Source organism: Mus pahari, chromosome 23, assembly GCF_900095145.1.
Source record: "Mus pahari chromosome 23, PAHARI_EIJ_v1.1, whole genome shotgun sequence".
Lineage (NCBI taxonomy): Eukaryota > Metazoa > Chordata > Mammalia > Rodentia > Muridae > Mus > Mus pahari.
The window spans coordinates 4,523,873-4,539,912 of NC_034612.1; the positions used below are offsets into that span (position 1 = coordinate 4,523,873).

At 55.5% G+C, this 16,040-nt stretch overlaps 1 protein-coding gene across 3 annotated transcripts in view; it reads right to left on the minus strand.

Annotated features, from left to right (window-relative positions):
- Nucleotides 1-14,418, minus strand: part of Trpv4 (transient receptor potential cation channel subfamily V member 4) — a 36,529-nt gene extending 22,111 nt beyond the window's left edge. Inside the window, exons 1-2 of one of the 3 annotated variants that reach the window (XM_021222516.1) lie at nt 14,330-14,418; nt 772-1,185 (exon numbers count right to left, since the gene is read on the minus strand). In XM_021222516.1, the coding sequence (XP_021078175.1) occupies nt 772-1,154 (383 nt within the window). In that variant the 5' untranslated portion in view covers nt 1,155-1,185; nt 14,330-14,418. Of the gene's footprint in view, nt 1-771; nt 1,189-14,329 lie in introns of all 3 variants that reach the window. The other 2 variants (XM_029533707.1, XM_029533708.1) reach the window with 2 other exon arrangements.
- Nucleotides 14,419-16,040: the final 1,622 nt, after the last annotated feature.

Below are 16,040 nucleotides of genomic sequence, written 5' to 3' on the forward strand. Positions count from 1 at the left end.
TGTGTGTGTGTGTGTGTGCACACGCGCGCGCATGTGCAGACAGGTAGTTATATAAAGGAGTAGATATATGTATGTGTGGTATGGATGTATATGGGTAGGTGGATGGAGAGATGGTGGATAGTAGGTAATGGACGGATAAAGGAAGAATGGGTAGATGGGTAAGTAGGGGGATGGATGGATGGGTGTGTGATGGACAAGAGGTAGAAAGATGGATGATAGGTGTACTAATGGATGGTCGGAGGGTGAGTGGACAGAGAGACGGGCAGATAATCAGGCAGATGAATGGAGGATAATGGATGGACAGGTGGGTGTATAGATGGATAAATAATGAATAGATAGATAAATGAAAAAATGGATGATGATAGATATATGGTAGGTGAGTGGATGGATGGATGGATGGGTAGATGGATGGACAGGTGGGAGTATAGATGGATAAACAATGGACAGATAGATAAATGAAAGAATGGATGAATGATGATAGGTATATGATAAGTGAATAGATGGATGGATGATGGATGGATAGGTGGATGATGGATAATGGATGGATGGATGGATGGATGATGGATGGATAGATAATGGATGGATGGATGGATGGACAGATGGAAGAATAGGTGGATAATGGATGGGTGGATTGGCCAGGTGGGCGGGTAGATGGATGAGTGTGGATGGATGGGTAGATGGATGGATGGATGGATGGATGGGTAAGTGGATATTGGGCATGTGATGGATTCAATATAGAGGACTACCAACCAGACAGCCAGGAATACTCACTCCACGACCTTCCTCCTCCATCTCTTGTTGTCACTGGGGTGGTGACGGTAAGTGCCATAGTCGAACAAGGAATCCATGGGCGCTTTCTTGGGCCCAGGCACTACTGAGGACTCGTACAAGGTGGACTCCAGCAGGTCGATGGGGTTGGGAACCCCCTTGCGGAAAGCGCCCTGGAACTTCATGCGCAGGTTTGGACGTCCATCGCCTGGGCCAGCAGGGCGGCTAGCATCCACCGGTGGAGAAGAGGAGCCTTCCTCCCCCTCAAACAGATTGGCCAAGGAAGAGAGGGGGAAGGCCTCCCCACCAGAGGTACCACTCTCATCTCCAGGGGGCTCAGTCACCTCCCCAGGCACTGCACGGGGACCATCACCAGGATCTGCCATACTGGACCCAGATCCGTTTGTACTTCTCGGCCTGCTGGGAAGTAGGGGAGGGGGGTGGTCAGCACGCTGGGGACTAACGGGGGTCAGGCAGAGCCTGGCCAGTGGTAGAGGTTTCAGGAAGCCCCCTCCCACGTGGGCAAACAGCACTGTTGCCAGTCGCTTCAAAGCCACCGTTGTAATGACAGGGGCTGAGATGGCCACTCCCAGATGTGGTCGGCAGCCAGCCCCAGGCAGGAGCCACAACAGGGGCCTCTTTCAGGAACCGGGAGACATGAGTCTGTCTGCCTCCAGCCCAGCTACCCCGACAGACACGGGCTGCATGAGAAGGTCTGGGAGCCAGCGCTAAGCCTGGATACTGAGCCCTCTGACCCTGTCTCACAGTCGGGCTCCACACAGCCAGTGTAACACTGAGCCAATCAGCGTGTCCCAGCCTCAGTCTCCTGGTCTATGAGATGGGGAGACAAGGTTTGACAGGGAAAGTGACTAAGATGCAGGGGGGTGCTCAGAAGGCCTACAAGTGCCCCCTTGACCAAGTAGGTGTTCTGAGGAGCCATGGGACCCCACACTACAGGGCAGTGGTCCCCACGGCTTCTCCAGCACCGTCATTACCCATCTTCCGCATCTGTAACAGAGGCTCCCAGATTTAAACTGGTGTCGGAGCTAAGTTTTACTCTTCCTTCAGCCTGACTGGCTCCTGCCTGCTGTGTACCCAACTGTCCCCTGCTCTGAGAACCCTCCTCTAGCCCTTACCTCTCTCTCTTTCCAAGATTACCTGCCAGGCCATGACACCCAGGCAGGGAACACATCCACCCTGAGTCCCCATGGGAGGGAAGAGCAGAGACAACCATGTTCTTTGTACCCATTTCTCAAATGCGGAAACTGAGGTTTCCAAGGGCAGACACACGCCTTACGAAGACAAGTTTTTTTGTTTTTGTTTTTGAATGGTTTTTAGGCCCAATGTAGTTCACCTAGAGCCAGCAGGGCGGGGTCCTGGGCAGCTAGACCCTGGGTGTCCTGGAAGTCTTTCCCCTTGCCAGTGGGTTCAGGAATTTGTGGGTACCTCCTCCTCCTTAGGCCCCACACGAAGAAAATCAACAAACTGATGCCCACCACATTTGCTCTGAAACTGCCAGGAAAGGCTTGCCCAGGTGGGAGCATGGCAAGGGGCCTCTCTTACGGGCAGAGCCAGGCACGCTGATGGGGAGAAATGCCTGCCAGGGGTGGGCTCTCTCCTGACGCCAGCAAGGAGAGCAAGCAGGATTTTGGAGTCACTGGGCCTTCAGTTCTAATTCCAGTTTTGCTGCTTACAGAGAGAGTGTGCGTGAGGGCAAGACACTGGAGGGCCAGAGCCTCTGTGTTCCCCTCTGGAAAATGGGCATCTTCAGAGCTGTAGCGGGAGGAACGAAGCTGAGGCTAGTCAGATTTCTCTCCCAGGGCCTTGGTTTTTCTCACCTGTACAACAGGAGTAGTGGCCACACCTCCTCCTGAGGTCTCCCAGGTCTGTGAATCACTACGCAGGGCTAGCCCCTCATAAGGCCTCTTGGGGCTACAGGTCCTCTCCGCCTGTCATCTGCACGCCGATGGGGCCCTGTGGTTCTGGTCTCGGCTCTTTAGGAACAGCATATGCTCATGGTGGGGGAGGGATGCTTAGGGCCAATTATTAAAAGTATCCTTCCAGGCACACTGTGCCCACCTCACCGGGGACACAAGGTCGGGAGACAGGCAATTCGAGCCATGTGTCCTCAGTGATCCACATGGCTGGTCATTCCACCCCTGGCCAAGGCAGCCCTGCGACCCTCCCTCAGGCACCTCGAGGAAGCTGCCACAGTGTCATATCTCCTCCCCAAACTGGACAACATCCGGGTTCCTGGGGGCCCCCCAAGTCAGGACACCTGGAGGGAGCTAGCCCTGGTCAGGCCACATGTATGACCTTGGCATGTCCACAATAATCATAATTGGCTCTGGTCATGTTGAAATAATTACAAAATCAACCATCATTGTTGGGAGCAGAGTGTTTACTGCAGCTGGTCCTAAGTCTGTCTGTCTGTCTGTCTGTCTGTCTCTCTCTCTCTCACACACACACACACACACACACACACACACACACACACACACACAGCCAATCCTCCTGAAATGATGGACCAGGGCCATAGGGCTATGTGGCTATGTTCAGTGACACCTGTCACCCTACTGTACAAGGGAGTAAACCACTAACATCTAGTGGGTCAAGGTCAGGATGCCAAGAACCCTCCTCATTCAATACCCAGGGCAAAAAAGCAAAGAGCCAGCCAGAAAAGCCAATAGGGCGGAGGCTGATTAACCCTGCCCTGCAGGTAGGCACTGCTACAATTATCCTGTTAAGGATGGGGAAACACGGGAGGTTCAGAGTCGTGAAATAAGTTGCCTGAGGCCACGCGGGCTAGTGGCAAAGTCAAGGCTCAAACTTGTGTGAATTCCGGAGCTCGGTCTTCCCCAGCCCCTGAGATTACTGGGCAGGTCCTGGAGAGCAGAGCAGAGCCAAGCCAAGCCGAACAGCACCGCATCCGTCCGCATCCGGGGAGGAGGAGCTTATCCCCATAGCCTCTAATCCCGGGCCTCACATTCTCTACTTGTGGTAGAGAGGTGCTACCAGCATCCTTCAGTGTAGGGCTATTGTAACAAAACGTAGGTCACGTGTCTCTAGGGCACAACCCCACTGACAATGTTGCTTCTTGTATTTAATCCCTATTATCACCATGTGACTCGGTCTCAGGCCATGGTCCTCACTCCCTACCCACCCCCCGATCCCCCCATTGTGGTATGGCCCCTGGGAAAGCTGACCACGCCCATCCAGTCTCAGCCACGCCCCTCCAGCCTCAGCCTCCCCGTGCTCCCATTTCACAGCAAAATAAGACCACCCGGGGAGCATACGACTTTGAAAAGGGTCCCTGAGAAGATCGGGCTCCCCATTGGCGGTGCGCACGCGCAGACATCCAGTCTCCCTTCCCCTCGTGCCCCGCTCTTTCTCTCTGTGGCCAGGAAGAGTTCACTCCCTGTTCTAATTTGCCCTGAAGGCTGTTATTACACATTCCGAGCCTGTGCCAGCCAAGCAGGGAGGGCCCCTCAGGAGAGAAGCGGGGGTGGGGCGGTGTCTCCTCGACTGTGTTCCGTTTCTTTCTCTATGTTCACACACGTGCCTGTGCTCGGTGCAATCCTGGGCCTTTCGTCCCTTCATGCCAGCATGGTTTGCTGAAGCCCCTAAGTAAAGGAGGGGGTCTGGGGTAGGGTGCACGTGAGGGACAGACACCCCCCCACACACAACGTCCTCCCAGGAGAGTTCATTTAAAGCAACAGTTGCCAAATATTTTAGCCTCAAGTGTCCTTACCCTATTTAAAGACAAACAGACAAAAAAGAAAAACAAAAACTACGTATCCGTCAGACGTGGTGATACATGCCTATAATCCCAGCATTTGGGAGACAGAGGCAAGCAGCTCAGGTGTTCTGGGTTATCCTTGGCTACATGATGAATTGTAAGGGAACAAAACCTACACCTTGAAGCCAGGTATGGGCTGCATGCCCTCAGACCCAGAACTAAAGGCAAAAGGCAAGAAGAGTCCAAGCTCAGGGCCAGCCTGGGCTACATGGACCCCGCCCCCCACAAATCTACGTGGCAAACTGGCATCCACACAGGCAGCAGCTTCAACAGGATGGATTCAAGGAGGGTACAAATCTCAGGGCCTGTCCACTCACCTACTCTACAAAATGCTCCTGAACACCTACTGTGTGCCAGGCCTGTGTCTGACCAGGGATACTGGCATGAGCAAATTCAGTAGCCATCGCTCCTTGGGAGACAACAAACTAGGCAGCCAGCCAGCAGGGCTAGCCCATGGTATAAAGGCAGTATTATCCCCAGAAGCTCAGAAGGGGCTCAGGGATGCAGTGTGGGGTGCCAGTGGGACCCAGGTCCCCGGTAAGGTCCCCCTGCCTTCCTCTCTGTCTGCCACAGAGGCCCCAACTTATGGGAACATGGCCCGAGATCATACACTCTGCAGTCATGACCCCTTGGCCAGTGGCGCGTGGCAAGAATGTGCATGTTGATATCATACATCCTGGGGATCAGATTGGGGGAGGGGGTCCCTCTTAGTAACTGCGAAGTTCACCACAGCCCCTAGGAGCCTTTGTTTCTGTGCCTGCTTGAGGGCAGAAGTTACCAGGTAAGGAGACACCAGACTAAGGACGCCTCAGTAAATGGCAGGCTGCAAAGTAAGCCCAGGATGCAATGCGGCCAGAGGGCTTGCTCGCCATTGTCTGCTTGACACGGGGGGGGGGGGGGGGAGATCCTCTTCACTGGCAAGGCTTTGCCAGGCCTCATGGAAACCCTGGCACAAGACTATCAGATGCCAACCTCATTACGTGAGCAAGAAAAGCTGCTTAAACCCAGGGGCAGGTTTGGGCAAGCAAGACATCTGTGCTCCTGGGGAGGGCAGCAGGGGGCTGGTTTTCCTCAGGTCTCGCCTTCTGGATCAACACATTCTAAATGGGCCATTATTAGCTGCCACATGTATGCACTGCCCCGGGGTAGACAAAAAGGAACAAAGGATCAGAAACCCTAGTGTGGGTGGACAGGCTGGTGGCCTCCACCGTGGTCCAGCCTTTTCCCTTGCCATTTGCTTCAATTCCATTACTCAGGAGCAAGAGGCAGGAAGGCATCTTGGTGTGTTTGATGCCGTCTGATCTACGCAGTGAATTCTGATTCTGCGAGGACTCCTTAAGTGAGACCCTGTCTCAAAGCAGGATGGGGAGGCTGGAGAAATGGCTGGTCTCCCAGGGGTCCAGGTTGAAGTCCCAGCCTCCACGCGGCAGCTCACAACTGTCTGTGACTGCAGTCCCAGGGGATCTGATGCCTTCTTCTGGACTCCATGAGCACCAGGCACACATGTGGCGCACATACATACGTGCAGGTGAAAGACCCATAATTATAAAAATAAATTAATTTTAAAAATCAGAAGAAAAAAAAAGGACAGTACTTTGAATTTTTTTTTTTTTCCTGGTCTAAACTAACTCTGCATGTCACAGTGAGTGCGGCGGAGGTTGTCACAGTGAATGTGGCAGGTGACACGCTTCACATCAGCATACACCATCTACTTATCCCCTCTTCCCCTTCCAGAGCCTACTCCCCTGAGGAAGGCATTCCTTCAGAGTCACCATTCTGTCAGGACTGAACACCGTGTGGGGGCATCAGGGACCCCTGAGGTTCCTGCAGGTACAGGGCAGGGGAGCACCAGCCCTGTGGGTGGGGGCTGGACGAGCAGGGTTGGGGGGGAGGACCAAAGTTCTGTGCCTGGAATGCAGAGAATGTAGGGCACACCGAGGACTACTGTTGAATAAGGGCAAGGACCAGGGGTGAGTTGGGGCTGGGAGAGGGCTCTAGGAGCAGGAGACAGACCCTGGACCCTCGGACAGACTTTGTGGGTTTCTTCATCATCCTGGGGTTCCTTGGCTGACCGGTGAGGACCCCGACGCCTGTGGGAGCCTCAAATAAACGTGACCATGAACGTCAGCTCTCTGGTTCAGCCCTGAGGGGAAGGACTGAAGGATGGGATGGAAGTCAGCAGGTACCAGACAAGGCAGCAGCTGTGTAGTTGGTCCCACCTTCTAGATGAGAAAGCTAAAGCAAAGAAGGAAGCAAACTGTGTCACCGCATCCCAGCTCCAGGATGCAAGGCCACACACAGGCGCAGGAGCCGGGTTTTCCTTTTGGGACGGGGCCTCCTGCATCTCAAACTGGCCCTGGCCAGGATAGCTTTCACCTTCTGATCCTCCTCTCTCCACCCCCTGGGTGCTGGGGCTTCCAGGGGCATACCACCAGGGGCATACCACCAGGGGCATACCACTGGGGGCATACCACTGCATCCAGCATGGACAGCAGGGTTAGGGATTAAACTCAGGGCTTCATGCAGCCAAGCTGGATCCCCTAAGGCACTTCCCAGACAGGACTGGGCCTTTGAAGGGGCTATTTTACAAGGATAAGGGGACTCGGGAAGGGAGGGACAAGCATATAGGAGGGGCTGGGGGACTATGTGACTCTGGATCAGGCCTGGGTTGTGGCTGATGGGGGATCTTCTCCAGGACACTCACTGTCACAGGAGTTAGGTGAGACAGACAGAAGCACAGCCAGTAGATGCTGGATAAAGCCAGGCTGGTATCTGAGCCCTTAATGCCACCCTCAAGTTATTACTCTTACTAGGGCATATGTGAAGAACCAACCACCAGGAAACAGCCTGTCAGTGAAGACTGAGTGGCTGGATCCCTCGTGGGAGGTGGACTCTGGCAGCCATCGCTGAGCGACTAACGGGAGCTGAGTCCCTTGGCAGAGTGGGACCTGCCAAGTTGTGGTTGCCCACAGCCCCCAAGCCCCTGGCAGGAGGCAGCGGGGCGCGCATCACGCCATGAAGGGCCCTCCCTGCTGGTGTTTACCTAGTCTGTCTCAGCCCAACCCACTTCCTGGTTGCTGCACAGTGGCCGTCTGTCCAGAGCAGACAGAGCTCCTGTGTCCTGCCGGGTCCCTCCACCTCGAGGGTGTCCCCTCCGGTGGTGCTCACACCATCCAAGCGGGACATGGCTGGGATGACTCACTAGCCCCAAGGAGGGCACGTCCAACGTGGCTACTACAGTCACTTGGGTTTTTACATAAGCCTTGGAGGACCGGCCCTTGTTACAGAAATACCCCTAGGAGCTCTCACTGGGATGGGGGGTGGGGGGCATCAGCAGAAGACCCCAGGTCCGGAGGGCTGGCCTGACAAGAAGCCGAGTGTGGCTTAGTGGAAAGACACGGCTGTTGAGACGCTAAAAGTCACATCCTGTGGAGACTCCATTTCCTTGTCACGTGAGAACACTGGAGTTTCTGGTGACGTCCATTCAGCTGGCACTGAGCTGTTCATTTTCAAAAGCCCAGTGGGGGCTCTGTGATTACAGCTAAGTGACCCTTCCCAGATCAGTGACCCTGATAGTCCCAGCCATGCCCCAGCCTCAGCACAGGGTTTAGGATACAGATATAGGAAGTCTCTACTCCAGAAGGTTCCCACCAAAGCCAACATCCAGCTTTGAAAAGGTGGGGGTGGAGGCGTGTCTCAAATCCTAGGGTCTCTTTCTCTGAGCCAGCTACTCTTGTTCAGATAGTCCCCAGGCCACAGAGAACTCTGCAAAGGGTTTTATAGCCTCAAGACATCTTGCCCTCCTCTTTCTTGCCACCAATGGTCACATCTCCTATCTGGGCCTCAGTCTTCTCATCCATAAAATGGGGGTAAAACTTTCTACCTTCTAGGAACAACTGCTCCTGTCTTGGATCTGTGATTATTTGGTGTGTCATGTTCTTGCCCTAAATTATACAGTGGGATGTGGCCGCATTCACCTGTAATCCCAGCACTTGGGAGTGAGGCAGACGGATCCGTGGTCTAAAGCCAAACTGAAGAAGATCCTATCTCAGGAAACTATGGGGATATGCCCACAGGACGCCTGATTGGCGTGTGCAAGGCCCCAGGTTTTACCCCCAGCCCTGCGAAAGTAGCAGCTCCTCTCTCAAGGGCTGCTGTAAAGATGAAATGTTTTCATTCGAGCCCTGCATGATGTCTGGCGTGTAGTACATGCTCAATACACGGTGGTGGCTATGCCGCTGTTATTTAACCTCCCCTCAATTTACAGCAGGGGAGGGGAGTCCGGAGAGGTGAGGACCAGGTGGGCACTGGAACCCAGAGACTTCCCAGATCCAGAGCCAGGGCTCCCCTGGGCAGAGAGCTGGCCTTTGGAAGGGCTTTCTCAATGCCCAGTTCACTCTCCTGAAAGGTGGCGAGAATAGAGACTGCCCATCTCTGGGCTGGGAGACAGAGCTCACCACCCTCCCCTGCCGCTCCCCAATTCCTTACAATGGCCTAGGTGACCCTAAGGCACAGATGCAAAGTCCTGCCTGGGCAATCCCAGCATGCCCCAGGGATACCAGTGTGCTCCAGAGATTCTGCCTGGAACCGTGGCCGAGGCTCAGCTGGGAACCCTGCCCGTCTGCAGTATGGGCACTAAATGCCTCACACCAGAACTTCACACACTCTCATCTAAATCCTGACTCCTCAAGCTAGGAACGGATGTCTCCTGCCCAGGGGGGTAAACTGAGTCTGGGGGTGGGAGGAGAAAGGAAGAACATGATATTTATCCAAACCGATGTGTGACGGGGACTTCCGCAGGTCCCTTATCAGGCAGGCAGCGTCCAGGGCAGCTGGCGTCATGGGTAGTGAGGGGTTGAGAGGCTCAGAGTCTCTGAGCTGGAGCTTCAGCCTCGTCTCTATGAGGGAAGCGACCTCTGCACCTGCTGCGGGATCCTTGGTCACAGTGGGTGTCATAATGACAGAGTCAGAGACCCACATAGTCATTCTCCTTAGGGACGATTGGTCTCCAAAGGAGAGGCTCCGCCCGAGGGACTACCTACCCAAATCTGCCCTCCTACCCACGAACAGGTAGTTTATTGAGCAGCTACTATATACAGGGCTGTCTGACCTATGAGATCCAACAACCCCATAGGGTCACATTTACCTTGAGCCCCTCTACAGATAAGGAAACTGAGGCCCAGTTAGGCCCACCCACACCTACTGGCTCTCAGTCAGAGCTTGTATCCAAGAGGGGTTCTGATGGTTCTGACATGCTGACATGTCTTCCCTCCTTCCCCCCTCTCCCAGTTCATAAGCATTCTGGAACCCTATCTGTGTCGAGGTGACACAGGAGGAAGCCAGGTCAATGGGTCCTCACTGGCAGTTAGCTCCACGACCAGTTTCTGCTTCCCTCCTGGGGTCTCCCCCCCCCCCAGAACCCATGGGCCCATCCCCTTCGCACACACATGTACAAGCACAGGAAGGCCTGCCCACAGGCAGTCATCCATTCCGTCACCCGGGTGGACCCCAGGCCACTCCACCCTCAGGAAAAACAGTAGCCCAGGGGACTGAGGAGCTCTTTGTGCCCGGTGGGAGTGGGGGGAGAAGCCACCTTACTCACTACCCGAAGGAAAACATCAGGAAAACACCGATTCCTGCTGCCTGGCCGCCCCCTCCCCACTCCGCCTCCTGGGGCCGCTCCAACACCCTGACTTCATCTGGAGCAGGGTGCCTGGCCTGGACCCTCCCTTACCAACGAGAGAACAAGACCAGAGAGGTGGGGTGACTCCCCAGGGCTCACACAGCTAGGAGTGGCTGGGGCCTGGGACAGAAAGGGGAAGCCATGGTCAGAAATGGGCTCGAGGGAGGGACGGAAGTGAGAGTCATGGCCAAAGGGAGGGTCCAGCGCTTTCCTGCCTGGCCAGCTTACAGAGTCCAGTGCAGAGGACCCAAGGGGCCCAGGGCCAGGGCAAGAATGGCACGCAAAGTGGCATGAGCCTTATCCTGGAAGAAGTCTGACCTATACCAAGTTCTGGGTGACAGCCCTGGGAACAGAGAGGTAAAGACACTTCCTGGAGTCACACAGCAGCTGATGGCAGAGCTCAGAGAGGTCACTTCAAGATGGCTTTCATGACAAAGCTGAGCCAATCGCCAAGGGACCGAGAGTTACCAGATGCTGGCCTGTAGCTCCACCAGGAGGAAGCAGAAGCCTCTAGACCTGTGGGTTCTCAGCCCGTGGGTCGCGACCTCCCACAACAGAGATTTATGACTCATTAACAGTCACAAATTATAGTTATGAGGTAGCAATGAAAAAATCTTATGGTCGGGAGCCCCCACAATGTGAGGAACTGTATTAAAGGGTCGCAGCCTTAGGAAGATCAGGGACCATGGCTCTAACTTTTTCCCTTCCCATAACTCGGGTATCCTCAGATGTAAAGAGTCCCCCGTGGGAACGAGGCTGTCACATGTGACCAGGTGACAGAGGCTGACTGAACCGGAGTTCATCCACAGTGACCCCCCCCACAAAGCAAGCACTCTTATGCCCGACATGGGAGTGCTTGCTCCGATGTGCAGATGGGGAAACTGAGGCTGGAGGAACACTTCCACTACCCGGGAGCTGGGACTCGAACCAGGGCAACTGGCTTCTAAGCCAGGAGAGCAGGAAAGCTTGAGGGGTCCTGGCTCTCAGCCATGGCATAGCGCTGCCGCCGCGTGGCTTGGCGGGCGGGAAGGCTCCATCCTCCTGTTCAATGCAAGTTTAGCTTTGCCTGCTTGGCATGGAGGGCTCCCAGGATGCCAGGAAACATGCCCTGGAGGGGGGTTGCAAGAGCCTGGGTGAGGGAGGGGGCTCAAGCTTCAGGGCCTGTCGGGGAGAGCCTAAGGCTGGCAGAGCAAACCCGAGAGCGAGCCCCTTTGACAGATAAGGAAACTAAGGCTTGGAAACACCTGGCAACCACCCTAAACTCCCAGCAGAAAGCAGCAGGCTTAAGGGTTCAGAAGCAGTCCGGTTGTAGGACGGAACTCTTTCTTAAGTCTCAGCTCACCTTCACTCCTCCATGGAAGGTCGCAACAAACGGGGACAGGCCACCTCATGGATTTGGGAATCAAACAATTAAGACATGGGTGGCCCATTCAGAGCAGAGTGAAGTGACTTCGCCCTGCAGACCTCAGTCTCTCCCTCTGAATAATGGTTACAAGTTTTGTTACCTGAATGTCCTGAGCGGATTCGCTTATAACCAGTACTCAGTCCATTCTCGCACCCCAGTAACTACTGATACAGTCCAGGCTTGACTCGGGCAGATTGAATCTGTACCCAGAGTTCACTGCTCCAGCTACGAGGCCCAGGACCACAAGAATCTCCAGAGATCAGAATTAATCTTTAACAGGTGCTCGCAGTCAGCGATGTGGAACATTCTAGAGGCCCCGTGGCATGAAACAAATGTTCTCTCAGATCCCCAGATTCTGTTACAGATAGGAACCCATCTCCCAGGTCCTGGTCGGAGAAAGAAAGAATGGACTGTCTCCCCCCACCTCCACAGTCAAACAGGGAGAAACTGAGGCAGAGAGCAGGGGCCGAGGCCCATATGAGGCAAAGATGCCGAGGCTCACTGGCCTCCTTCTCTAGGTATACAAAAACACTACAACCCTCTTGAAAGCAAGGATTGGGGTGTATCTCAGTGAGGCCCTGGATTTCTGGATACTACTGGGTCCCCCCCCTCAGCCTGAGCTCCCCGAGTCATTCCCTGTGATTGTGTCTGCTCTACAGCTAAAAGGATCTTGCTATACCACACAAACAATGGCGGCATCTCCCCCTTCCCCCTTCCCCCCCACCCCCCAACTTTCAGAGCTTCTAAGTTGGCCTTGGCCTGGCTCACACACTCTGGACAAATGGTAGTGTCTCTGCTCCCCACACCCTACATCCCCCAGCGAGGAACAGGCAAGACGTGTCTCAGCTAGTGACAGTCCCTCCTAACACCCTCTCCCCCAGTTCTGTATTTATTCTTCAAGGTGCAGCTCAGCCACCACCTTGATCAAAGGCACCCTGATGCCTTCTGGGTCTGTCCTCCTCCCTCAGGCATGAGACAGTGCTGCCCACCAGGGAGCTACAGCTGTGGAAGGGACGAGAGTGGGGCAGATCAGCTCGGGTCACTCCCCTTACACTATAACTAGGCCGATCTGGGGGGGCCAGTATCCTGTGGTACCGAACTTCCAAAGAGCCCCTACGGGGGACAGGGAAGCAGGTGAGGACCAGAGAGGAGGAGCCCTTCCTTCTTGGACATAAAGGCATCTGGACTTTGGAGCAGGTACCTTCTCAGGGCTCAGAGGGCTCCTCCACTCGGGGAAACCTCAGACCCTTCTCTCCAGGGAACCTTACGCAAATGTCCTCTGATGCCACCATCCCTTCTGGCTTCCAAGAGAGCCAGAGCAAAGCCAAGAGGGTCGTTTGCCAATTGTGGAGAGGCCCTGCTCCCAGAGACTTCCAAAAAATCAAGAAGGGGGATGTCTACCTTGGTCTTCTCTACAGCAGACTGGAGGAAGGCATTAAAACGGCCTTTTTGCCGAGCAGTGGTGGCACACGCCTTTAATCCCAGCACTTGGGAGGCAGAGGCAGGCGGATTTCTGAGTATGAGAGCCAGCCTGGTCTACAGAGTGAGTTCCGGGACAGCCAGGGGTTACACAGAGAAAACCTTTCTCAAAAAACAATAAATAAATAAATAAAACAAAATGGCCTTTTCCTATTCTCTGTCAAGACAGTGTGGAGACGGAAAGGCCAGCTCAAACTGCTGTGGCAAACTCCTCCAGAGGTCCCCCAACAACCCCAGAATGTGTTCCCATAACAATATTAAAGAAGAGGTACTGCGGTTCAGGCAGCTAGGGGACTAGACCAAGGTCACACCGCAGAGGACAGCAGAGTATGCCCAGAGTCCACCCAGACTGCACTCCTAACTTGGAGATGACTGACAGACACCTCACCTTGGGCAGCACCAGGCCTGAGCGGTCCCCACATGGCCCACAGCCAAGGCAGCCAGGCTCAGCTCTGCCAGGGTTTCTTAGTTCGCTGAACAAAGATCACATGCAGCGTGTGCGCTCAGAAGTACAAGGTTCGTGCCACCCCCTCCCCAGCCCGGGCTGAGGACTTCATCCCTCGGGACTTCCTAACCCGGGCTGAGGACAGGCCAGTGGGGAGGGTTTTCCAAGCAGCCAGCCGGCGCCCAGGTTTCAACCCACTAGGCTCCATCCTTACCCGCAAGCCTGGGTTTCTTCATCTACACTGGGGACGGGGGTTGGGTGGGGGAACGGCTGGGCTGGGCCCTTCTGGAATGGAAGACAGTGCCAAGGGAGTCTGAAGTTGGGTTTTTTCAGTCAAGTGGGGAGTTTGGAAATCTCTTCCTGTCCTCCAGTCTCCAGGGTGAAGCTAAGGTTAGTTTTGCATCTTCTTCCCGGCGGAGCCATCTCTCTGAAACTCCCAAGAAGCGGCCCTGGAAGCTGCGGGCTCGCAGTTCCCTCCCCCGCGCCCATCCCTGCCACGCGCCCTAGGTGGAGCTGGTCCGGGGCAGGTGGCCGCCCCTGGCCTTCGGTTCCAGGACTCGGGTCTAGGTGACCTAGATCTGCACCAATCCTCCCTCCAGGCGCGGATCGGCGCCCAATCCACAGGTGACTTTCATGGTGGCGTCGCCTCCCGCTATCCCGCGCGCGGCGGGGACGGCGAGCCTCGAACCCCGTCACTGGGAGGGATTGCGGGGACCTCGCGGACCCCTTCCCCGGAGCGGCCCCACTCACCTCGGGACGCGGGCGCAGCGCCGCCGCTTCCTGATCCCTCCAGCCTCGTCCTCCTCCCGCTGCGCAGCGCTGCGCTGCGCTTCGGCCGCGCCGCCCCGCGGGGTCCCGCCCACCCGCGCCCGCCCACCCCAGGGTCCTCCCCGGCCCGCGCGCAGCTACCTGGCTCGGTGCCTCGCTCTTCCATTCATCTCTGGCTCCTGCGCCCAGGCCGACGCCTGCCCAGCCCGGGAGCCCGCTTGCCCGGCAGCTCACACCCATCAAAGGCTGGTAGAAAAAAGCCCGCGAGGCACACCCGGCACTGGAGAGGACTCCCCGCCACCCACCCACACTCTACCCACCAAGCCACGGCTCTTCCCAAATCCTTATGTCTGAACCTCAGAGTCTCCACTCTGAACCTCCACCTAGCCATCATCCGGAAGATGCTAGGGGCACCAGGTCTTCCCAGAGCCCCTAACATCACCGTTCCTTTTCCTAGGCTGGGTGGGGGACTGCCGTGGTGAGCCTAGGGACTTCCTTGCGGTCCTTGCTCAGCCTGCCCGCAGCACAGTCCTAGGGATGACCAGCCTGGGCAAACAGCAGGGGGGTGGGGTGGAGAAAGAAGAATTGAAGGGGCCTAAATAAAAGCCAACATGGCGACCAATTTAAATCTTAATAGCTAACTCACTAGTTAAGCTGTGTGTTTGGAGCGGGGCGGCATCGTCAAATCTCTTTTAGCTAAGCCTGAGGTGAGCCGGGCCCACTTACAGATGGGAAACAGGAGAGGAGGGAGGGTGGGCCTCCACAAGCGCTGCCTCGGGGTGGGGAAAGAACGGTGCTATTTGGGTGGCCGTGGTCTCCAGCAGAGTGAGCTGGCAGCTGTCTGGCAGTCGTGAGGGGGTGTGAGCGATACCCCCTTACCTCCCTGACAGGAAGCCTGAAGCTGAGGCCTTTCACACCTGAAGCTGGGGCTGAACGGAGGCGGAGGCATGGATCCAAAAGGCTGACTTCTTCAGGGTCGGAGGAAAGAGCCTTCAGCAGTTAGTTGCCTTGCTCACCCAGTCCCATCTCACAGATTGGGAAACTGAGGCTCCCATGCCAAAGAGACTGTGGCTCGGGCTAGGAGGCTGGTGATCGACAGCTACAGGGACACCTAGATAAAAATCCTGCCCTGCCACGGATTGGGTAAGAGCCCCTACATGGGTGCTCAGGTTCGTCATCAAGAGGACCCTGAAAGCCGGGGGTGTGGTGGGGGGTGGCACAGGCCATTAATCCCAGCACTGGGGAAACAGAGGCAGGCGGGTTCGAGGCCAGCCAGGACTACACAGAGAAACCATGTCTCGAAAAACAAAACAAAACAAAACAAATAAACAAAAAGAGGACCCTGAATCTAGTCTGCAGGGCCAGCACCTGGCGCTTAGCAGATGCTTTTACAAGCTCTGGTTTTGGGCCCTGGCCTGGGAGATGGCTCAGTTTGGTAAAGTGCCTGCTGTGTAAACCCTAGACCCTGAGTTCAGCCACCAGAATCCAGATTCTTTAAAAATCCCCAATGTGGTTCCACACACTCAGGATCTCAGGGCTAAGGAAGTAGAGGTGGGCAGATCTCGGGCTCACTAGCCAGCTTGTATACTTGGTGAACTCCAGGCTAGTAAGAGACCCTGCTGAAAAACAGGGTGGATGACCCTGAGGAACTCCTGCGGTCGACCCTCTGGCTTCTGTATCCCACACACAAGAG